The sequence below is a fragment of the Euprymna scolopes genome, chromosome 6, assembly GCF_053919585.1.
Source record: "Euprymna scolopes isolate OS-2025 chromosome 6, ASM5391958v1, whole genome shotgun sequence".
NCBI classification, from domain to species: Eukaryota; Metazoa; Mollusca; class Cephalopoda; order Sepiida; family Sepiolidae; genus Euprymna; species Euprymna scolopes.
In genome coordinates, this window is record NC_136487.1 from 62,324,718 (window position 1) to 62,350,198 (window position 25,481).

The window sequence follows — 25,481 nt, forward strand, 5'->3', positions numbered from 1 at the left end:
AGAACTTGGAATGGTCCAACCAACTTATCTCCAATGATTCCCGCTCAAAACATGATGCCTCCACCTCCTTGTTGGCAATGAACTCTGTAAGGGGTTGGAGTTCCGTTCTGGTTCCAAACTTTGACCCATCCATCTGAACCGTCAAGAGTAGCACAGGTCTCATCTGTAAATAGGACACGTTGAAAATCCATTTTCATGTAATTCTGTGCGTAAGCCATTCGTTTTTCCCTTTGTTGTTTGGTCAATAGAGGCCTTGGAATACTTTTGATGTTCCTTGCCATCTCGTTCAACACATTACATTGGGCCTGCCTGGATCTTGGAGCAATTCCAGCTCTTGCAAAAATAGAAGCACTGGTGCTGTTTGGATTTCGGTTGACTTCCCTACGAATTTTCTGAATATCATGATGAGAAGGATTTCTCCTGGTGCCATTATTCTTTCTGGATGTGGTGTTGACGTTGTTCATGAATGAAGTCAAAGTTCTTAGATCCCTTTCCAGCGCCATAGCTAAGTCTTTGATGAACAATCTTTCTGCAAGTCCAGCAACCATCCTTTCCTTTTTGATAACCGTTAATCGCCTCTTTTTTGGCATTATAAAAGACCTGCAATAAAGTGATGGACAGCATAAATTACTTGATAATAAATAAAATGTCATAACTTAATATCGCATGGATTTAAATAAAATTTTGGGAAATAACTAACCTTGAAACAGTCATTTGATGCTGCAATTTTCATTTTTTTGTGACGTATATTTAGTGAAATATTGATATTTTACTAATCTGCAATAAAGCGATTGGCACAATTTATACTGCAATCAATACTGCGTATAACATGTTGTTCACTCATGAAATATTTTCAGTATTCAATAAATTCATTACATTATTACCGTTGGTTAGATTGTTTTGCAGCATATTAACCATTTTTGTGTTATTTAATGCTAAAATATGAGAGTAGAAAGTTACCATGGGTTTACTCTCAGCAGCCTCATGACACTTGTTTCCTTTTTGTTCTTTACTCTTCCTATTCCATGAGCGAGGTTTCTGACAAAGGAGGAAGAATTGCTGTTTTCTGGGTTAGAATCTATTCATCTTTGGCTGATTTTTTTTTTTAATTTGAAGTGAATTTTTTTAGCTTCTTACATCTAGTGGCGTCATGCCTTATCTGGAGCGATTTCCATAAAAAAACTCCTTGATTGTATGTCTCAAAGACTGAAGTATAAGCCCTAATACTGAGAAATATGATGAGGAAAGGAAATAGTCTGAATATAATTGAATCCCTATCTCCTTCCTTAATTTTATGTCCGATGGATCTGTTGTTTCTCTTTCTTCTGCATGCCACTGCTCACGCTGCACACACACACACACACAAGATTTCATATAAATATATGTATGCATTACTGCGAATATCTGAATACCACTTACATTGGATATAGAGTATTGGATATCCATAGTATCATTTTGATATTTAATCAAGTTCAGTTTACCATTTATATTTAGTTCATTTAGAGCAAAGCATTTTTTTTTAGCTCCTTGCATCAAGTGGCTTCATGGATTGTCTGGAGCGATTTCCACAGAAAAAAGAAAAAACATACTTTACAGGAATTTATTTACAAGAATCAAGCTGTATACATTCATCTGACAATTTTCTGGAACTGCCAGTCATTTTTTTTTTCTCTCCAACTAGATTTAAAAAAAAAAGAAAGAAAAGTCAAAGAAAACAAGAAATACACACACAATTTCTCGTTCATTTTCTCTTTCATTTTGCAAATATTTTGCATTATTTTTCCTTACAGGTGTTTGTTTTGTTTAGGACTATCTAATTTTATCTTGTTTGTTTGTAATGCTAAATCCTATTTAATAGATTTTTTCTATGCTTCTCATGTCTGAAGAAGGCATACTTTTTACTGAAGCATAATATTAATTGAATAAAATCTATCTCATATATAAAGCAAAGTTAGCCGGATTAACGAAATTAGATCACTGTAGCATTGCACCTGACAAATCGATATTTGATTCTACCTAGCCAGTGAATTACATAAATTTTTGTGTGTTCTTTACATAAAAATAAATTTCAATCGATTTAATCAATTACATGCTATATCTGTCAGGATATTTTATTTTAGTAACATAATTTTCCATATATTCATCATTTGCTTTAATTTGATAAGCAATAGAAATGATTATCCAATTAAATAAATGTTTGTTGCAAATGAAAAATGCAAATGGTGATAGCAGGTCAATTTTAGTAAAATATTTTCCTTTGATAACTAATGCAAACATTTCATTTGTATATTTCTGGATATTAGCTTGAATATAAATTTCAACTATCAAGTGCTATAAAATTAATATATTTTGGGCCGATAACATTATCAACACATGTAATAAACTTGTCCATAAAAATAAAAAAATTCTTTACCAAACTTAATACTGTGGAAAGACAAAAAAAAATTTTTTTTTTCAATGTATATTTAATTAGTTTCCTGTTTCATCTCAATACTATTTAGCTTAGCTGGTAAAGAATGGAAAAAACTAAATAAAACATCTTTTTTAAGTAAAATTTTTATTTTAGATCATACTATAAAAGAATGCTCATCACAAGACTGATAAAATCAATTCCTGAGCAGAACATTTTTGCACCATTTTTAATGGTTTCTTACAAGATTAAAATAAGGATATAATGATTCTAAACTTTATCTCTAGAATCCTGATTCCAATTTTAATTAAATTCACTGTTTTTGATTCTAGAAAATGTCTTATATTTAAGACTTAATGAGGTCATAAATTTTTTTTTTTTGATGTTAAAAATTAAAATTAATGATTCAAAAAATCTTGCTTAATTTGTATATAATTACTATGGATCAATACAGATGTGAAATATTTGAGTGTTCAAATGAAAGATCATGCCCATATAAAAATCGCTTTTAAAAATATTAAATCCCTTTAAAAATACTCTGAAGTAACTGAAATTTGGAGAATATTTATTAATTTATGTCTAATACTTATTGTTAAAATATCATAAAATCCTTAATTTTTAGGAAAGACTTCTACCTCCTGCCATCATTATTTTTTATAAGTTACAATGCCATAGTATTATTTGAATTATTCAGAATACTATTCTTGCTGGTGATATTGACATTTTGGGTTAGTTAACCTCTGACCTTCTTTGGGTGCATCTTTTCCAGCTTGGAGACCCTTGTTAAACTCCGAAATCTTTGTCAAATTTGGGAAGCAGAATGGAATTTAGAACTGAACCCTTTATTTAATCCACTGAGGTTGTCTGCCATTCTGTCAATTTGAAATTCAGATTTTTTTTTTTTTACATGGAGGTCACCACTTATCAAGGCCCAGAAGCCACTCGGGGATAAGGGTTATTGTGTGTACAGTAATCAATGGGATAGTGTCGTATTAATAGTTAGAATTGGAGATTTGATAAAGTGTAATTACTTAAGGGGGCGGTTCATCAGGAATTTGTTTGTGTTGGACTTGAAGACATCCAAGTTGAAGTAGAGGAGGGGGTGAAACAGGCAAGTGGCAGAGAGTTCCACAGGCGTGCAGATCTAAGAAAGAAGCTTTGTTCATGGAATCTACATTTTGATTTAGGCACGGATAAAGGGTGGGGAAAATTATTGACAGTGGTTTCAGCTAGTCGGGTGTTTTTCGTGAAAGATTGGTGAGGGGGGACCAGAGAATGGAGCTCAGACGAGCACTTGCCATGGAAATAACGATAAAACAGAGACATGCTTGCAACGTCTCTTCTGTGGGAGAGAGGTTGCAGGAAAGAGAAAAGGGTATCCCCCACTAGGCCACAAAGTCTATTTTGTACTTTGTCAAGTCAGTATAGGCTGTTTTTAGCAGCTCCTGCCCAGATGTGGCAGCAGTACTCCATCCTTGAACGTACTTGGCTTTTATATAGATAGAGAATTGCATCATTAGTGAGATATCTTCTGGAGCGGTAGAAGGATCCCACCATTTTCCCAGCGATCTTGGCCACAGACTTCATGTATGTGTTCCATTTCAGATCAGGGGTAAAGGTCAAACCAAGAAGCTTATCAAAATATGGGGCCTTCCCAAGATGAGAGCCATTCATTTCAATCAATGCCAGATAGGGATCAGAGCATTTATGATGTAATGATAGAAGCTTGGTCTTAGATGCATTAAAGGTAACCAGCCACCTCTTCCCCCACTGTACCGCGCGCTCAAGATCTGAGGAGAGAGAATCAGAGAGAACATTGTCATTTACGGCTTTTGATGTGTTGCCATAGATAGTCATGTCTTCAGCATAGATGTCAACGAATGACTTTAGTATGTGTTTTGGGAGATCATTGATGTAGATCAAGAAGAGAATTGGGCCCAGGATGGACCTCTGAGGGACTCCAGCATTAATACTATGGGCCTCTGATTTCTGCCCATCAACCACTACTCTTATGAGCCTATCAGAGAGAAATGATTTAATGATTGAGAAAACATTTCCAGTTATACCGTAGCTGGAAATCTTGTGAAGTAGGCCTTTATGCCATACCTTATTGAAGGCCTTTGATATATCAAGAGCAATTGCCCTAGAAATGAAGCCTTTGTCGAGAGATTTGCTAATTCTATGAGATATAACTGTCAGCACGTCTGCTGTAGATCTAGCAGAACGGAAACCATATTGTGTGTCACTAAGAAGGTTATTTCTGCTGAGGTGGTTGACTACTTCTCTATTTAATATGGATTCCAGCAACTTACTCATGACACACAGGAGACTTATTGGTCTGTATTGAGAGGGAGATGACTTATCACCTGAATTCTTAAATACAGGGCATACTTATGAGGTTTTCCAGGGTGTTGGAAAGCACTTCTCCTTAAGGCAACGCTTAAACAGTTTGGTAAGTATGGGGGCAAGTTCTGGTTGTAGCTTTTTTAACACTATAATTGGAATACCGTCAGGGCCAGTTGCTTTACTGGAATAAAGGTTCTTGATTAGCTTGGCGACCTCATGCACAGATATTTGTATGTTACCTAGCGTGTTGTGTGTTGTAGGAGGAAATACAGAGAGTTGATGGCCTTCGTTGCATAGGGTAGAATTTGCTGCAAAGTTCTTGGCAAATAGTTTGGCCTTGTCGGATGCTGACAAGATGATCTCTGGTCCATTGATAATGGTTGGGATAGATCGCACGCTTCTGTTCAGGATCCTATTTTCTATTTACCAGAACTGGTGGGAACCAAACCGCTGCTCAGCTGCTTTGGATTTAACAGATTGAGCATATAGCTCTCTTGCATTTTTTATTACTCTTTTACAGTGGGTGCTGGCAGTCCTGAAAGCAGCTTTAGTCTCAGTGCATCTATTACATTGGTAGCTATGGAAAAGGTGATTTTTGTGCGCGATGGCAGCAGCACATTCAGGGGAGACCCATGCCTGGCTGTTAGGTTTTTGTTGAAATTTTTTTGATGGTATGAATTGGTCTATGCCTACAAGTAACCATTCAATCAGGTCTGATGCTATAGAGGACACATCCTTTTTAAACATGGAATGGAGAGTTAGATCAGATATGAATGTACGGAAGCTATCCCAGTCAGCCATAGAGTATCGGTATACAGTACGGTGGAGAGGTATGTCTGAAGACTTATTATGTTTCATTTTTATCTTAACTGATACAACGGAGTGGTCGGAGGATCCCAGAGGAGATAGAACAGCACATGAGCATAGCTCAGGGGAAGTTGATAGAAAAAGGTCTAGAAGGCTTGCGTACTGACCGGTAGTATTGGGCACACTGGTAGGCTTGGGAACAATCTGAGTGAGGTCATAAGCAATGGCAAAATTAGGACAAAACTTCCCCTCATCATCAGTCTTATTTGAGTGGGTCAGCCATTACACATTATGAACATTGAAGTCACCGCAAATGTGAATGTTAGCTGCGGGATGAGCAGACAGGATGTGGTCAATTTTTTCCGATATACTCTTAAAGATAGTAACTCCACTGTTGTGGGGGCGATAGAGGGCAAATATAAATGCGGTGGTGTAAGGAAGTGCAACCCGGAAGCACATATAAGGTAAATTAGGGTCTTCTCTGGAGATATCCCTGCCACACGGGTAGCCATCTTTAATGTAGGCACATATTCCATGCCCGTGGCGATCTTGGGGGTCAGATTTAGATGTTAAGTTAGAGTATCCTTTAATTATGAACTCATCTAGAGAGGTGGTCGGCCCTATTCCAGTTTTGCTGGTTTCGTCTCCTGTAATTGGGTTTCAACCTCTGGAAGGTTGGAACGTAGACCCCTGACGTTGGAGAAAGGGACATGGTAGTAGGGGTCTACGTTGGAGGATGGGGTTCTAGGTTTATTTGTGTTTTTTGAGATATTTCATGTTGAGGATTTTGGGATTTGTGGAACAGGTCAGCATACTTGATTAGAGCAGTACAGAGTGGGAAAGCAAGAGAGAAAAGACAGGTATTTTTTTTTTTTTTTTTTTTTTGTAGCACATAAGGTAAAGCCGTAACAATTACCCACTAGTATGGCATCAGGAGGCCCCACCAGAGACTACTTTTTTTCTTTTTTTTATTACATTTTCACCCCAAACAAGACACATTGCCACTTTGGAGTAGGGGGCTACTGTCAGGGGCAACAACTACTACGGTACTATGTTGGGATTTAGGCAGCAAGATGTCGGTTCACGTTACACTTGAACTTCTGCATGTCAGTACAGTTAGGGAAGCAGGGACCTGGAATGGAATTCCAGAGTTTAGCGGTTCTGGGGAAGAAATACTGGAGTAGAAAGATCTTTTACATCTAGGGATCTCAACTGTGAAAGGGTGGGATTTAGCTGCTTGTCGGGTTTGTCGGGGGTATTTACGTCGTGGGAGCACAAGTGTCTGCAGTTCGCCAGAGCATTCACCATTAAAATACTTGTAGAACAGGCAGAGGGATGCAACATTTCGTCGATGGGACAGAGGCTGAAGCTTAAATGCCAGTTCAGGGCCTATCAGATTGGTGACTCTCTTTTGAACCTTGTCTAGGAGCGAGAGACTAGTAGCAGATGCACCAGCCCAAATATGACAGCAATACTCCATACATGGGCGAATGGTTGCCTTATAGAGGTACAGGATACTTTCGGGTGTTAGTAGTTTTCTAGCACGGTAGAGAGAGCCTACCTTCCTCGCAGCGGCCCTGGCAATGCTTTCAATGTAATTGTTCCAATTCATGTTTCCTGTGAACGTTAAGCCAAGCAGTTTGAAAGATGTACTCTCAGATAAAGAGTCACTGGCCATTGCTACTGGTGACAGAGAAGGTTTCTTGTAATTATTGAAGGAAATCAGTTTAGTCTTGGCAGCATTGAATGCGACCATCCATTTTTGTCCCTATTCCACTACAGATTGGAGGTCATCCTCTAGTGCTTCTGCCATTTCTTTAGATGTGTTCATTTGTTTTCCTGTCATGCCTGTTATAGAGTGTGGTGTCATCAGCATATATACCCATCTCAGAGGCAATTTTGTCGAGGTCATTAATGAATATTAGGAACAATACAGGTCCAAGGATAGACCCCTGAGGCACTCCCGCATTTATATCATATTGTTTAGATGTATGACCGTCGAGGACAACCTGGATTTTTCTCTTATCTAAGAAGGATCCAATTATGTTAAGTATTCTACCAGTGATACCGTATGATCTAATTTTTCTGAGGAGACCCTCATGCCATACCCTGTCAAAAGCCTTAGATATATCTAGAGCTACCGCTCTACCCTCCCCCACTTTGTCCAGTGAATGGTATATATGATCAGAGATTACAGTGAGGATGTCTGCTGTGGAATGGGCTTGTCTAAATCCATATTGTTTGTCAGTCAAAAGTTTAGCATCTGTAAGGTGATGGTCCAGAATCCATTCACCAAATGGCAATACAGCAGCCCCAGTACTTTGCACCTGCTGATAGGACAGCCTTCTTAGTGGTTAATCCAAGTTTCGGGTCCCTGACTATCAGGTGGTTAACGTCAGCCCAGATGAAAACGTTTACCTCCAGCACCCTTACTAGTGGCATGGCCGCAAGGATAGACATAGAGACAAAAAATTTCCGGCATCTCAGACTACTGTTCACCAAGTACTACCGACCTGGGAAGCAGCTTTTTCTTCACCCTTTGTCAGAAAAATAACTCATTGGAAATGAGGACTGAGGGACATAAAAGGCGAAGCGAGAGTTACTGGAGCTGTCGATAACACATCCACTTCATTATCTACCTTCCATTAAAAAAAAAAAAGGTAAGAGGAACTTATTAATATCTACTTAGTAGAAGTCCTTTGCCCCATTCCCAGTTTAGGATAGTGCTTGAAGATAGTTTCCCCTCCCATGTTAATCTGTGAAATTTTTTTTTTTTTTTTTTTTTGCTTTAGATACCTCGAGGTAGAACCTTCGAGCTTCACCTTATAATTAAGTTCCAATAATGGGAATTGTGACGTCGGCTTATGTTTTTGGATTGGAGAATCTCATTTAAGGACTGGTTTAGAGTAGTACCAGGCATATTTGACAAAAAAGATTTAAAAACAAGAAAAATAGCAAAACAGGATAAGTAAAGTTAAGATGATTACAGAGTTCAAAAAGATTGGTTTGGTTGTATTATAACATTTGGTTGTATTATAGTATTTTCAGGTTATCTAATGCTGATTCCAATAATTTTGGGGAAATCTTTTATACTTCAAATTGTTTATATTTGGAATATTTGTTTGTAGGGTTTTGTTTGGTTGCTTTGTAGAGAAAAATTGCTGTTTTTGTTTTTTGGCTTTGCAGAACATGATAGAATTTCTCAAAGGTAAAGTAAAAAACCAAAAAACCAAAAAAAAAACAATATCAATATTTGGTGCATTTAAGTTAGGAAGCCGATATCTTTAGACAGCCTGATCTAGTAGCACCAGATGCAGCTGAAGAAGGTCAAAACTTATATCACTCAAAATGTTGTGAGAATTACATTCAAGATGAGAACAGTAGTCCAAATGATCCAAATAATACAAATTATCCATCCTCATCTAAAAAATTATGAAATGTCTTAATCAGTACATTTTTATTTTTGTTTAATTTCAGGTGCAATATATGATGCAACAAACAGCTATCATTTGCCATTTGTTTTAGGTGGGATTCTAATCATCATAGGTGGCGTTTTACATTTTTTACTTTTTGTTCCTCAAATTGCAAAGAGACGGAAAAAATTTCAGAGGGAAATTCGGATAGATCTACAAGATTGTATCATTGAAGAGACAGCCGAAGATATGCCAGCCGAAGAGGAACAGCGTGTTTAATGGGACACAGAGACTTTATTACCCCCCCCCAAAAAAAACCCCCAAAAAACAAAACGAAAATCCAATTATTCTGGAGATATTTGTAGGAGAGAAACAAAAAAAGAAATCCTGCATGAAAAATTTGTACTTATGCTGTGAACGACCAGTTTTTCGATGATGTTGCCTCGGCATATTCCGGCAGCTTATGGAAACCGTCAGAATATGTCGAGCGCTGATCAAATTTTAAAATGCTAAAAAAAAACCCCCAGAAAACACCATAATAGAAATACAATAAATAAAAAATCAACCTATGCTAAGTTTCATGAATTAATTCTAGGAAAATATTCCTTGAAAATGTTTTGTAAGAAATTTTTCCAATCAGTCAGAGTGTGTTTTGAACTGACAGCATACCCTCGCTTTAAATTTTGTACATTTGTCATGTTGTGGGACCACATGCATATTATCTTGATTATTTTTCCAATTTCCAGACGGGACTTGGAAAAAAAAAAGTCCCATTTTATTTTTAATGATTTAAAATATTTGCACAATTAAAACTAACATTTTCTTCCAAAGTGCGTTTGTATTGTCGTCTGATTGAGAGATTTTCATTGGTTGAGTGTTTTGCCATATTCCCATAGTTTATGTAAGCTGCCGGAATATGCCAAGAAAACATTTACACAAAAAATGGATTGTTCACTGCATAAGTACCGAAACGTTCCAGCAGATATCAAAATTGTTCTTCTATTTTTTTTCTTTTAAGTCAGTTATTTTGGACTGACAAAACATTTGAAATATAAATCAAAATAAAAATCAATTGATGAATTTAGAAGAGAGAATTTAGTTCAAACGAAGTGAATTTTCTCCAAAATTGATTAAAAAAAAAAGTTTTTAAAAAAGTCATGAAAAAGGGAGAAAGAAAAAGATGAAGTGTTTCAATTTTTATTTGAAAGTATTGTATATAATTCTTTCTTTTCTCCTTATTGACCATAAATGTTTATTTAAATGCAGCTTAAGTCTGAAACAGACGAAAATAAATCTCATGCCAAAGTAAAGTAATATGGCTATAAGAATATTATTATATTATTATAAAATATATTGTAATATTTAAAAAAAAAAATTAACTCAAGTTTGAATAAATAATTTAAAATAAGAACCAAATTATGATACTAAATTTATAAAAATTAAACAAAATTATTACTTTGATTTATTTAAAACACTTATTTTTATTGTGTAATTCACTTATGATCATGTGATTTAAGTTTTCACATGTCATTTGATTAGGTACAGATACAAGTTTTTTTTTTTGTTTTTTTTTTTCACTAAGACAAATATTAAACCGACTGCATGTAGAATATGAACCGTTGTGCAACTTATGTGAAAAAAAATTGTTTTATTTATTTTTTTTTTAATTTTGGTTGAAGCCCTACAGAAATTAAAAAAAAATATATATTTGGCTTTTATTTATCTTTTACATACATTTTTTTTTACACCATCAATTAATCGTGAAAAATCGTCTACATTATTGAAATTAATTTACAATTTTTAAAATTCGAATATTTACATTTTATACAATAGTAAACAGTGAAATGAATTTCACATTTGAGGAAGAAATGCCTTAGCCCATCTGAAAAAAATCTCGATTTGATACATATACAGACAATAAAAACAAAACAAGATATGTAAATGAATATGAAAAATAATTGCAAAGAAGTAACAATGAAAAACCACTTTAGAAGCCTGATGAGTGTTCATTTTCTTTTCATCCCCCCACCCTAAAAGAAGAACTTTATTGTGCACATAAAAAGGGAGTTATTTTATTCACATGGGTAAGACAGTGTGGGAAGTCTACAATAGATCTTGGAGATGGCTTAAGTTTCTTGACGTATATTAAGTATACATCATTCCCGTTTTTAGGTTTGATACATTTCTGGAAAGAACATTTTAAATTTGTTTTCCATTGCGCGCGCGCACACACACACACACACACACACACACACACACACACACACACATCTACTGATACATACTATTTAGAGAGTAGAAAGTGGACCTTGGGTTTACTTTTTGCAGCCTTGTAACTTGCTTTTCTCGTTTTGTCCGTTAGTCCTCACATTCCACAAGTGATATTTCTAGTTTTTGACCTTAAAATGTGTTTTTTAGCTCCTTACATTTAGTGGCTTCATGCTTTGTCTAGAGCAATTTCCATAAAACAAAACCCCTTGATTATATGTCACAAAGACATAATACACAGAAATATTATGAGAAAGGGAGATCGTTTGACTTTAATTGAATACCTACCTCCTCCTTTAATTTTATATCCAGTGGGCCATTGCCCTATGCCCCTCTTTCCTTCCGCCAACACACACACACACACACACACAAGATTTCTTGCATGCAATTCTGTGACTATCTGAATATCAACTTATTTTTAAGGGACATAGTTTATCAGATACATGTTTATTTTATTATAATTACCATTAATCAGAACAAAATAAAATACACATCAAGTACGCTTGAAAGCCAAATCACAACGTAATATTATGAAAATAAATATTTTAAGTAAAATTTTATTTATTGCAGACTATTATCCTCATCTTTTCTTAGTTGTTTCACGACGTTTCGGCCAACTATTCCTCTGGCCTTCGTCAGGTGGTAACCGCGACGGATAGGAACTCTGAATCTCCTGACTGCATTCACAGCAATTACTGCCATCGATAGCTGTTCCCATCTTACTACGTTTTTTGCCAAGTAAGCCTCTGGACGGCTTTGGGTAGGATTGAAACCGCTATCTTCAGACAATTCTCACCTGGAACCGTAGAGATTCGATGTCTCTATAAACTGTGCCACGGGCCCCGAAACGCCGTGAAGCAACTAAGAAAAGGTGAGGATAATAGGCCCAATAAATAAAATTAATAAATAATACTCATCTCAATAATAAATTCCAATTAAATGATAAATATTTTACTTGTTTGAAATTTATAACATATTTATATTTACACTGAAGATGGAGTCTACCTCCGAAATATATTTATGTGATAAATTTCAAAAAAGTAAAAATATTTGTTTATTTTCCTAATATTACGTTGTGATTTGGCTTTCAAGCGCATTTGATGCGTATTTTATTTAATTTAAATTAAATCAATGCTTCTATATGAACTCACACTCTTGACGTACCATTAATCATTTTTATATTTAATTAGCATCAGTTTATTATTTATATTTAGTTCATCAAGAGCAAAACCTTGGATTTACTAAAAAATTATTAAAAATGGGATGATTTAATTAATTTTCTTAACCATCCAATTTAGAAGATATCCTAGACAATCAGATTTTGCAAAAAAATACTATATATATATATATATATATATATATAGTGTGTGTGTGTTTAGGCAGCATTTTTTTCATTTAAACATTGTTAAAAATAACAGAGAGCTCCTGTTTAATTATATTTTCATTTTTTTTAGATGTTTTTTTAGATTTTTCTTATTATTTGTGTTTTATTTCCAGTTGCCTCACTCGTCATACATATTGTAAATTATAGTGCAATTTATCAACACCTTAAAAAAAAAAAACATAACTGTTCTTCCCTCTGATTTAAGACAAATCTTAGTGAGAAAAACAAAAATAACACATTCTGAAACAAATTTTTAAAATGTTTAAAATACTCAAAGAAATCTACATAAAAACCCAACAACCTAGAATTAAGAATATTGCTCATCAAACCAGCAACAATATTTTAAAATACTTGTCATAATACTTCCTTATCCATGTGATCCAAATCTTGACCCCAGACTTCAATTTGCTAACAGTCTCCCCAACACTTTGGCACCCCACTATCTGCAAATACTGACCCATGCGATTATTGAGGTTTCTTTTCTTCTCCAATTTTTCCAACCTACTTATTCATTTGCTTCCTCATCTGAAGATGATTTGATGCCAAATCGAAAACGTTCATGACATCTGTGGAAATATATTCATTTTTTAAATTATTTTTATTTTTACACAAAAAGGATAGGAAAACTCGAAAAAAATAAAAAGAGGTATAATTGAACAAACTCTCTTATTTTTAGCAATGTTTGTTTATATACGTATTTCTAAATTATTTCTAAATTAGATTTTCCAAATTCAAAATGGCATAATGTAAACATATAAGGTATTTACTGCTTCTCTTCAAATTTTCGGATTTTAATCATGTCAAAACACACTTTATTTCTTTTTAATGGATTCATTATTGCTATTTCTTTTGATGAGTTAAGGGCAAAATAGATTCACTACTTGATATAATAATTAAGGGATTTATTTTGTGCTATGAAACAGATACTGAATTGTAAATGTCAACTGAATTAAAGGATTAAATTCTAAGATGGTCAACATCATAAACTTTGGAATATAGACTTTTGAAACTGCCAGTATAAATATGACTAATCGAATGTATATTATTTATCCATAAACAAATAATATATAATGTATCACTTTGCTTTTTTTGCATGGATAATACCAGTAAAAGGAAATAAATGGTTAATTTAATGGTCTGACTATTTTTGTACAACATAATAAAGCCTCTACTGAGTCTATTTGTGTGATATTTAGGTATGACAAATCAAGGTACAACAAATGTCTCCTGCTGTTTTTTTAATACTAAAAATATTCGTAAACAATATAAAAAATTTTTTTTTTAGACTTAGGAGTGATATTTTTTAAACATAAAAAGAAAAGGTGTAAAAGAAAAATAAATATTTTTTTATTTTTCATTTATTTATTTTTTTTTTTCTTTAAATGGTAAATGTTTCCCAAAAATTGACAATGAAAAATAAATATATCAACAAATTTTTTAAATTCCACCAAATCTCGGCTCATCAATCTGGACAAAAAAAAAAGAAGCAAAGTTGGTTACTTTTTACAAAGACTTTTAGCAGAAAAAAGGCAACATGTCAGTCTGTTTAAATTAAAATAAGTTGCATCTTGTTCTTGACATAAAAATCCCAGGTTGCTTGAATGACGTGCCTAAATATCACACAAAGAATCACCAGGAGTACATTTGTTGCGATTAATTTGTCTTACATAATTAGTAAGATCCTTTGATTCAGTCAACATGAGTGGCACACGTTAAAATCCTGTAAGAGTCACATTTTTCACTTTAGGGTTTTCTTTGTTTATTCCCAGCCCCGTGCACTTAATCATCTGTTTATTTTATGGATGTTACATGAATACAAGTGCCAACAAAAAAAAAAGCATAATACATAATATACTGTAAGGAATAAATTCTAATGTTAACTAAATAATACATGCATATATAGTAATATGAAAATATGTATACGGCAAGTAAGCTGCACAGAGGTGGTCACATTCCACTCCTATAGCCTGATGATTTCCTGCAAGAATTGTGTAACTTACTTGCCATAAATATATTTTCATGCAACTATGCTCCACTCAAGCATTGAGCACTATTGAAGTAACTACTGAAAATATACATACGCATTATATCACTTTATTATGTGTATACGACTCACAATAGTAATTAACTTATAAAGTATATATGGCAATTAAGCTACACAGAATATTCCGCGTTTCATCCATGCTAAGATTCATCAGGCTTATCTAGCCTGGATGAAATGCGGAATATTTTGCGTAGCTTAATTGCCATATATATATTTTATAACTTACTACCTAGGTCTACCTACATATACTGAGCACTGTTGAAGTAAATACTTAAAGCTTATGCATAAATTTATACTTTCATATATTAATTTATATGATTAAATGAAGTAGTTATATATATATATATATATATATATATATTAGTGCTTCAAAATATGTTGAAAAGAAAATCAATAAAGTGCTTAATCAATAAAGAATGTGAGAGCTAAAATACAAAATATTTGTTTAAAAACTAAACGTTACATATCCAAGAGACGTACTGTCGTTCCATTGATAAACTCTTACTGTTTAAAAAAAGCTGTTAAAATCCATCCAAACCCTTACTGACTCACAAAATAAAGACAGCTCTGCGAGTTGCCAAGGACATGTATAGATTATAACAGCCTTTTCTAAGCAGTAAAAGTCTATCCACATCAATGAAATCATGGGACATCTCTGGAATATGTAGCGTATACTTTTTCAATAAATAATTTGTAGATATATATAATACACACAAATCACTAAACTTTACGATAATATAATAGTCGTATATTATCTATTTGTATTAGTATGAAGTGTTTATGGCCATAAATATATATACACACACATATATTTTATATTATATAACAATTTTGCTAAATTCCAAAATCCAAGGTTTTATTCATCTTAATAATCATTTTTTTTTTTGTTTTCAAAATAAAAACTTTGGTACATTTTGTAGATCTTTTCATTCACAAGGAACAATCAATATTTGTATGTAAGCAGTGGATATTTTCATCTGTGCACCTATCATAAAAATCAAAAAGTTCTCGAAAAGAAAATGCATAACGATGTAATATGTAAAATTCATGAAGAACCAAAGTAACTCAAGTTGGTCTGTATCCAATGGGCAGCCATGAGATGGTAAAATTAATAAAACTTTGGATTTTGAAATTTACTAAGTTGTTATTTATTTATGATCTGTTGTTACATATTAACATTCATAGAACTTCTGATTTAAAAAGGATTAGTATGCATAAAAAATAGAAAATACATGCAAAAGTATACATTTTCACAAAGCATACATGCATACATATATATATATATATACACACACGGCATAATTGCGTTGACACACCGCTTCTCGTCAGATCACCGAAGTTAAGCAACATTGAGCCTGGCTAGTATCAGATGGGTGACCATTTGGGAATTCTAGGCGCTATATATGCTCTCCACTTATCTTGGCATTGTTTCCAGTTGTCCTGGACCTCCACTTGCCACTGGTATTTAACAATGCCGATTCAGGAGAGGTGTGGTTGGAGATTGCGCACCTCCTGCCACAAAAATTTAATGTGCAAGCAACCCTTCGTGGATATCCATAGTCTGTCCAAGACTGAAGGAGCCTAGAAACGTTTGTGTTTCTCTTTAAGAGAACTCCAGGCTCAGAGTACAAAAGTGCTATAATAAAATCTTATTTTGTATGCACAATAAAACTTGTTTTCATGAAGCTTGAAAAGAACAAAACATGTCAGGTTCTAAGAAGAAATAATAATAATAAAAAGAAAGAAATTGGTGCAAAGTAAACAAAGCACGATAGAAAAAACAAAAGATAAAAACAGAACAAGGTAAATGAAATAAGAGAAAGAGAGAAAAATAGAAGAGGGATTTATTCAACAACAACTGTGAGATACCTTTTCGCTCAGTAAAATTATATAGGTATATTAAAATTTAAAGGGACTATTAAAAGGAAAGAGCAGTACTTATCTTTATTGTTTTGTTTAAAGAGGCCACCAATATTCACGATGTATAGCAACTTTATTTAATCAACTTTGCAATTTAATTCCTAGTCACTGCCTGAAATCATTGAAACAAAACTAAATAAGAAAAAGAAGACAAAACTAATCGATAAGAAAAGACAAAACAAATCAAGAAAAGGCAAAACTAATTGATAAAAACAAGAAGACAAAACTAATCGATGAAAAAAAGACAAAACTGCAGGGTTGCCCACTTTAAAGTAGCTCAGAAAATGTAGTAGAGAGGAGGAACATTCTTTTATTGCTTAAATTACCTGTAGCATTGTTTAACTTACCTGTAGTGTTATAAAAGATTCTGAAAGTGCTCCCCGTTGACATCTATGCATTTCTAGGCACATTTAATAACATTTGCATATACTGCTTGTAGATCTCCTCTGGTGATTCTCCTGATAGTGTTGGTAATGTTCTCCTTTAGTTGGTCTAGTTTGCATAAATTTTTTCTTTTAAAGCCCCTCAAAGATAAAAATCACATGATGACAAGTCCAGAAACATGGTGTCCATAAACCTTCACCTAGTGTACCCTCTTCCATAAACGTGTCATGAATTTGTGTCAGTAATCTGTAAGATGTGTAGCATGTAGCGCCATCTTGTTAGAAAAAGATTACATTTTGTCTTGTGGTGTCAGTTGGTCGTTAAGAGAGAGATTAGATATATCGGGCTACTTTTAAGTGGGCCGCTTAATCTGAAAAAAAATTGATTAGAGAAAGATTAGAAAGATCGGGCTACTTTTAAGTAGGCCACCCTGTAATTAAGGAAATGAAGACAAAACTAATTAATAAGAAAAGAAGACAAAACTAATCGATAAGACAAGAAGGCTAAACTAATCGATAAGACAAGAAGGCTAAACTAATCGATAAGAAAAGACAAAACTATTCGATAAGAAAAGAAAATTAATTGAGAAGAAAAGACAAAATTAATTTCTTTGAAAAAGAAAAATGAAATGACTAATAACATTAATATTGCTACTAACAATACTACTACTATCAATAAGAAAATAAATTTGTATTAAAAATTAAAGAAATTTTTTCTTATTTATTATCAGTCATCATTAAGTGTAGTAAGCCTTCCCTTCTTTCCTCATAAAATGAAATTCGCAGACATTATTATTCTTTTTTGATTATTATCAGATGTTATTAAGATTAAATCTCTGCCTCTTTGCTTATAAAAATTTAACCTGTCATTAGTGATTTTTGAAGCAAGCTGGACACAGGTACGTTCGCTTTTAGTATGTAGATTAAACATGGTTAGATTTGACAAGGCTTTCACAAATTATCCTCATATAAAATCATAAATAATGAATATAATACATTGAAATAGTCATGAGGTGACAATGGTTCAGTGGTTAATGACACAGACTGAAAACCTGAATGTTCCATGTTTGAATCCAGTTCGCTCCACAAAAACACTTTCATCAATTCTCTACTGACATTGTGTCTAACCTTTTTGAAAGGACATAAATAAAATAAATGGTCATCCTTCTACTTCACACTGTTAAGAAACCAGTATAACTGAAATGGTGTTTCTTTTGTAACGTCACCCATTATGTCCCCTTTCGAGTTATTGTGTTTGACTATATTTTCACTGGGTTATTGTCCTCTTATATTAAAAAAAAAAAAATGAAAAAAAAAAGATGAAAACTAAAGAAAAATTATATGATGTATGTGCGACGAAAAAAAAAACATATTGCAAAAATCATAAATTGATCAAATAATTTTATTTTTAAATAAGATTAAATTTTATTAGCATCTGAAGAATGACTATCTCACTCGCCACTTTGCAAAAAAAAAATCCAAGAAACAAAGGGAGATAACTGAACAATGATTCATACTTACTAGATTTATGTTGTAATGCTTATGAATTGCATAAAAATGATTTTCTTTATAAAAATAAAATTACTTGATCAAGCTATATGATTTTTGGAATATGATATTTTTGTTTCATCACGAGTACATACATATGCATATTTTTCTTTATTTTTCATTTTTTAATATAGGGGAATTCTGAATAAGAACCTTTTATTTATATGAAAAAGGTATTTGTTTCAAACTCAAATACTCCTGACTAAATTTTCCTAAGGATAATTGTGATAATTGTTTGCTGTTAGGTATTATTGCATGTCAACCACTGTTGGGTCATTTTATGCTGAAATCGTACAGATATAAGATTGATTTGCAAACTAATTTGAATTTGAAAAAGTTTTTGTGTTGTATACTGCACTTGATCTTTCAAAATAGTCACCCATTTAGTATTGGCTCAATGGGATTTTACATCAGTGATTTTATGAGAACTGGTGTGACAATATGATTATAGTTGTATATCGTGATGATTGTAACAATTCCAGAAATTTTAAATAGTATTTAAATAAAACTGAACTTATTGGAAAAAATAAAATAAATAAATAAATAAAAAATAGCTAAGTGCAAGAATCCATGTAAAAAGACAGATGTACATCTATATACCATCTCAATGCAAGTAAAAGGTGGTTGTAAACCTAAGTATAGTACACATTGTCACTATCTTTTGTGGGCCGTTCCATGGAGCAGAAACATGGACGGAGAATGCTGCTACCTTTTTTATTATGAAATGAGTAGCAGTTGGTCCTGTGCTGCCCAATGAAAGTGTGATAGCGGAACAGTGTGATTGTGTGGATAATGATATTCTTGACAATGGACAAGCACAATGTTAGTGGAAAACTATGGTGAGATAGAGTCTCGACAAAATACTCGTCCCTTTGGAAGGGTTAGTGTTAAGAAGAGCATCCAACTGTTAAAATTTTTGCTTCAAATAATTTATCGCTGCTCTAAGTTTTCAAGGCTAATAGACGTCTGAGCATCTGCCAAAAGGCAGATCCATGCAAGCTATGGAAACCTGTCTACAACTGGATAGTCAGTCAAACAGAAGCAACTATGGTACATCTTTTGTCAATTCACATAGAAACTACAATGTGGAGCTGGGATGAAAAACTAAATGTAATTTAAATTCCCGTTGATAATGTGTGTCAGAATCACGTTCTCTTGCATCCTCTGTTGCTCAAGTGAGGGGGAGGTAATCAACCTATGAATATAACATGTCACCTGTTAATAAGTCATCTGACCAATGGTGAGCCATGGTCAGGTTGAACCATGATCTTGCTCAGTCATCGATATAGATTTATAGGTGCTTCTCCAGATAAATACTAATACCTTAAAAAAAAAAAAAAAAAAAAAAAAAAAAAAAAAAAGCAAATTCTACAAAAGCTATGTACTTACCTATTAGGTTGTTAAAAGACAATGCATCAAAATTTATGAAAACTGTTCGTGTATTTTTATTTTTATAAAATAAATCCCTGTGCAAATTTAGCAAACCATTCTTAACTTGGGGAATGGAAGGTTTTGTGAACTCTTTTCGTTTGGGTTATGTCCCACTGTACACTGACCTTACTGAAAACCAAAAGTGTCCAAACGATTTCATCGATAATTTTATTTCTTTGTTGTTTTTTAAAACAAAAATACTGGATTAATTTGCATAATTTTTTTATGTACAATTTTTTTAAAACCTAACACATAAGTACATAATAAACTTTTCATTTATTTTCTTTTTACAAGCAGTTTTAAGCATTGAAGTGAAACTAGATAATCACCAATTTCTATATAGAAAGAAAAGGCCCCTAATAGTTAAAGACAATGGACACTCCATCTAAGGATGCCTGTGTGAGGAGTCGACAGTGGAGTAAGAATTGCATGATCTTCTGAACTGGCATTGTTTGAGTCCAGTGGCAAGGAATGATGCAGGATAACTGGAAGCAATGCCAGAATAAGCAAAGAAAGACTAGTGTTATTTCTGAATTTTCCTTCTCTTAGATTAGTTGCACAGCCAAGGCTTGAAAGTCTAGTCTACCCTACTATTTAATTCATAACTGGAGCGACGATATGTGGATTTCTCAAGAGAATTTGTGAAAGTGATAAAGCCCTAATAGAACTCAAGCCTGGCACACAGGATTCACAGTCTGTGCCTGTAACAATTATAATTACACTGTTGTGTGTGTTACCTATTATTTTAACTTTGCAATTGTACAGCATAGTTAACAAGAAAAAAAAGTGAGGAACAAAACTTTATATAAAAAACTAACTGTTACCAAATGCAAGAAAATTTATTTTCTTACTCATATAATTTCCATACGTGTTTAATGATTGTTAAATTTATTATTTATGCACGTGTTATCGTTACTTTTACTTAGCCAAGTGTACATGGATTCAGTCATAGTTGTCAATTTTCATGTAAGAGAGGGAAGGCATTTGATTGTGAATTTTAGGCTCAAGAGATAGTAAAAAAAAAAAAAAATTAAGGAGTGGGTAGTAGAACTAAGTCTGAAATTTGCGATCAAGTCCTTCCAAAATCGGTAGCGATGATGAAATTCACATGTGCTTGGCTAAGTAAAAGTGACTATAACAAATACATAGATAATAAATCTTACAATCAATAAACACCTGTGAACATTATACAGATAGATAGAAAAGTAAGACAACTACAGTGGTATGATTAACAAAAAGTGTATTAGCAAAAGTATGTTACAGAAGTACACGTCATGATTCTGGGGGCCATAACTGCCACAAATCACTATCCAATAACATGTTAGATTTAACTATATTTATAGTCTCTAGTTAAGTCTACCATTTCTGGTATAGGTATATCAGCTTACTTCACAACAGTTATTCGTTATTTATTTATTTTTTTTTATTCTTTTAACTAGACTGTGCAGTCGCCTTTAACTAACAGAAAAATCCGTGTGCCGCCCTTCTTCTGTACATGGCCAACCATATCTAATTTTAGATTAACTCATGTCAGCTTGCTACATAGCAAACAAACACTTTGTTGAATAAAATGTACTTAACAAGTAAGGGCAGAGGGTTTTATGAGAAAAAAAAAAAAAAAGAAACACGTTAGATTAAAAAAAGTAACGCATTTACAAATAGGTCAGATGCATTTTTTTTTTTTTTTTTATCTCATTCAATGTTTACCTCAAGTTTATTTTAAAATGAAAACTCGTCACTTGTGCATTTAAGGTTTGGAAGACCTTTTCATTTTTTTGTTTGTTTGTTTGTTTTTGAAGAACTTCAAGGGGAGACAATTCAAGAATTTCTTAAAATTTATAACTTTTAATGATATTATTGATTTATTACAGAAGTTTAATTTTGTAAAATTTATTTTTTTTCTAGTTATGCATTTTTATATAATTGATCACTTTCATTCATATCAGAATTTATTTTTAGAGAGACCGTTGAGTAAAAAGTCTTTTTTTTTTTCTTTTTTTTAAGTCATACATTTTCAGAAAGAAATACAAAAAAATGGCTGTTGTAATTTATTTCAAAACTCTAATGAGTTTATAAAAAGTTTAACGTTTTATTCTAATTCAATAAATGTTCAGATAATGTTTGATTTTGCGTTATTTATAATTTAGTGTTTAGCAATGCATTACACAAAACTTTAACAATAATTGTCTCCCTTTGAAATTCGTCAAACTGAAAACCAAAAATTGTCCCCCAAACCTAAAATGAACACTTGCCCAGAAGTCTATTATATAAAAGGCCAGTACTGATCATGGTAAAAATAAAATATTTTTTTTATCTGAAGTATGACTTAGTAAACATATTGCTTGTATATATAAACAAGCCGATTTAAAAGCATTTTTTTTTTTTTTTAAGAACAATATTGGGTTTTAGAATTTATTAAAAAAATATAATCTAGTTTGGAATTTTTGTATTCTCTGAATTATATTTTGTTTTATAAATTTACATTTTAAATATTTTTCTACATACACAATTGCTGTTCCCATGAAAATGAGATGCAATTAAAAGGTGTTACTATTATTATTCTTATTTTCACTATTGGTTCAAGGCCATAAAAATAGGCTGTGCATATGTAAAAGCATACATGGCTGTGTTAATTCTGACACCAAATCTTCTGTATTCCAACTAATTCTAACAACCAATTCAAAGTTATGCAGAAATTACTTATAATAACTTTTTGAAATTCTTATGTAATTTTTTTTTAAATAAAAAAAGAAAAAGAAATCTTACTAAATTTCAAAGATACTATTTAAATGGTTCATAACTGATGGAAGAACCACACATTGGTTATTTGTTTTGTTTTTAAACATTTTGAGCTTATTATAACTTTAAATCAAAACTATTTCCAAACCTGTAAGAACTGCGAAACGTTCAGAGATAAATTGTGCTCATTATTTAAAGAATTGTTCAGTCTGATGCACCCTTCAAAGCAATTGTTGCAATTGATGACATTTTCTTGTATGTTGAAGAAGCGATTTTAATCTCAAACCATAAATATCAGATATCACATACAAACGAGGGAGGCGAGAGTATTTGCTGGTTAGAATGTTTGTGAATGAAAGAGTAAATAAAGAAGAGTATGATAATCTGAACAACTTTTTAAATAATGCAAAAAAAAAAATTATCTTAAAAGAAAATGAAGTGATATCCAGAATGTCAAATGGAGTTATCAGTTTGGGCCCAACCAGTGAAATTTCGGAAGGATAAACAACCCTTTAAATTTTCTTGTTAGCATATTAAAGAAAAAAAAAAAAAATACAAATTTCTTCATAATTTTTCTTAATGAAAAATCCTTACTATCTCAAAGTTCTTTATTTCCTTCCAAAATTGCTCTCTCTAGATCTTATTTGCAAAAGAAATCTATCCTGGTCTCTGAACTAGGAGATAAAAAAAATTGTAGTAATTAATTTAAACAATGACTTCTATCTACTACTATAGCTCTGACGAACTGCAAGCACTTGTACCACCTTGACGTAAATACCCCTGACAGACCCGACAAGCAGCTAAATCCCACCCTTTCACAGTAGAGACCCCTAGATGTAAGAGAGTCTTTTACTCCAGTAGTTTCTTCTCCAGAACTGCTAGACTTTGGAACTCCCTTAGGGGACCCTGCTTCCCCAACTGTACTGACATGCAGAAGTCCAAGTGTAACGTGAACCGACATCTTGCTGCTCAACTCCCTATATAGTACCCCTGTAGCTTATGTCCCTGATAGTAGCCCTCTACATGGAAGTGGCGATGTGCCTTGTTTGGAGTGAAAATGTTATAAAAAAATATATATATATATATCTAGCTACTTAGCAGAGAGAACACATAAATGTTTTTTTTTCTTTTCATATTTTCTATAAATAAATAAGAAATTTTTAAAAAGATTTTCACTTAATTTTATAATTTATTGCATTTAAGTGTAAACTAGTATTTCCAAATGTTCACTCTTCTAAGTATTATACAGACTCAACTATGTTTAAGTTCATTTTCAGTCGGATGCAAGCGACTCTATAAGTCACTCTGTCGGTCTGTCCGTAACACTTTTGTGCTTGGCCTTTTTGGTTAAGATCAAAGATCTGTTAATAGATGCTGTTCTTAGCTTTTTAAGGCCAAGATCAAAGTGTAGTATCTGTTCCGGCAGATACATCCTTTTGGTCAAGATCAAAGTGTAGTATCTGTTCCGGCAGATACTACACTTAAGATAATTTGTACCAGTCAATGGAGGGGAAACCCTCTATACTGGAACAATTATTATTTTTGGTAACCAGAGTGACCCCTTTTAGGGGAGCTGGTTTTTACCTCACATTAAAAACGGCCTTGTGCCTAATTTGCTCAGTGGGGGAGCAAATAAATACCATCTGTTCCGGCAGATGCTGCACTTAAGATAATTTGTACCAGTCAATGGAGGGGAAACCCTCTATACTGGGACAATTATTATTTTTGGTAACCAGAGTGCCCCCTTTTTGTCTCCTTTTAGGGGAGCTGGTTTTTACCTCACATTAAAAACGGCCTTGTGCCTAATTTGCTCAGTGGGGGAGCAAATAAATACCATCTGTTCTTACTACATGCTGTACTTATGTTAGTAACTTTGTGATGTAAAGTGAATCACTTTTCTGTATGAATTTAATGTAAAATGATCACCCACTTTACAACCAGTCAGTCTCAAAGCCATTCAAGTCACTCTCCAGGTCATTCAAGTTGTTTTTGAAGGATTCCAGTTATTTTTTAAACATTCAACTCATTCTTAAGGTCATCCGATTCATCCTTAAGTTCATTAAAGTCATTCTAAGTCATTTACTTTTTATTTATTTAAATCATTTCAGCCCATTTTTCGGTCATTTTAGTTTATCTTTAAGAATTTCATGTCAATCCTACATTCACGCATTCATTCATTACACGAGAGCACGCGACTAATGGCTATCGGCCTTGTTTAATGTGATCTAGCTATAATATTAATTGTTATCTTGAACTTAATACAGTAGTTTGCTTTTTCCCTCCAAAATTATTATTTTTTATTTTTTTTTTTTTTTTAGATTTTCTCTACAAGAAAGCTGTTCTCATGTTAAATTGATGTATTAAATTAAAATAATGGGTTTGGCATCTACAGGGGATTTTTATCCTCGGGCCCCCAAAATTAACATAGATTAGACCATTCCTGTAATGATCAGGTCCCTGTTGATTTTGTGGTGGGAGTAAAGTTCTGTGCAATTCTAGGAGGTCCATTCTCCCAGGCTTTGCCTTCTCTCATTAAGAAGGAAGTTAGTTTATTGCTAACCGCCTAAGGCGCTCTCACCGGGAAATGCCGATGGGGCTGCCCAGGCACTTTTTGCAGGTCAGAGTACCCCTCCTTGAGGGCGCTGACTTCTCAATCCTACTTTCCGACTCTGGCGTCACAGTTCTTCCAATGGAAGAGAAGTAAATAAAAGCCAATAATGTTCACGATTATGGGACAAAAATGTTAATAGCTTTAGTATTACTATTATTGAAGCCCTGTTCAAATTCT

The 25,481-nt window shown here is 33.1% G+C and overlaps 1 protein-coding gene across 13 annotated transcripts in view; it reads left to right on the forward strand.

The window, feature by feature from the left end:
- Positions 1-9,806, forward strand: part of LOC145277657 (uncharacterized) — a 301,800-nt gene extending 291,994 nt beyond the window's left edge. For all 13 annotated transcript variants that reach the window (XM_080129277.1, XM_080129286.1, XM_080129278.1 and 10 more), the window contains one exon: positions 9,041-9,806. In XM_080129277.1, coding sequence (XP_079985403.1) covers positions 9,041-9,255 — 215 coding nt within the window. In that variant the 3' untranslated portion in view covers positions 9,256-9,806. The remainder of the gene's footprint in view (positions 1-9,040) is intronic.
- The last annotated feature ends 15,675 nt before the right edge of the window (positions 9,807-25,481 follow it).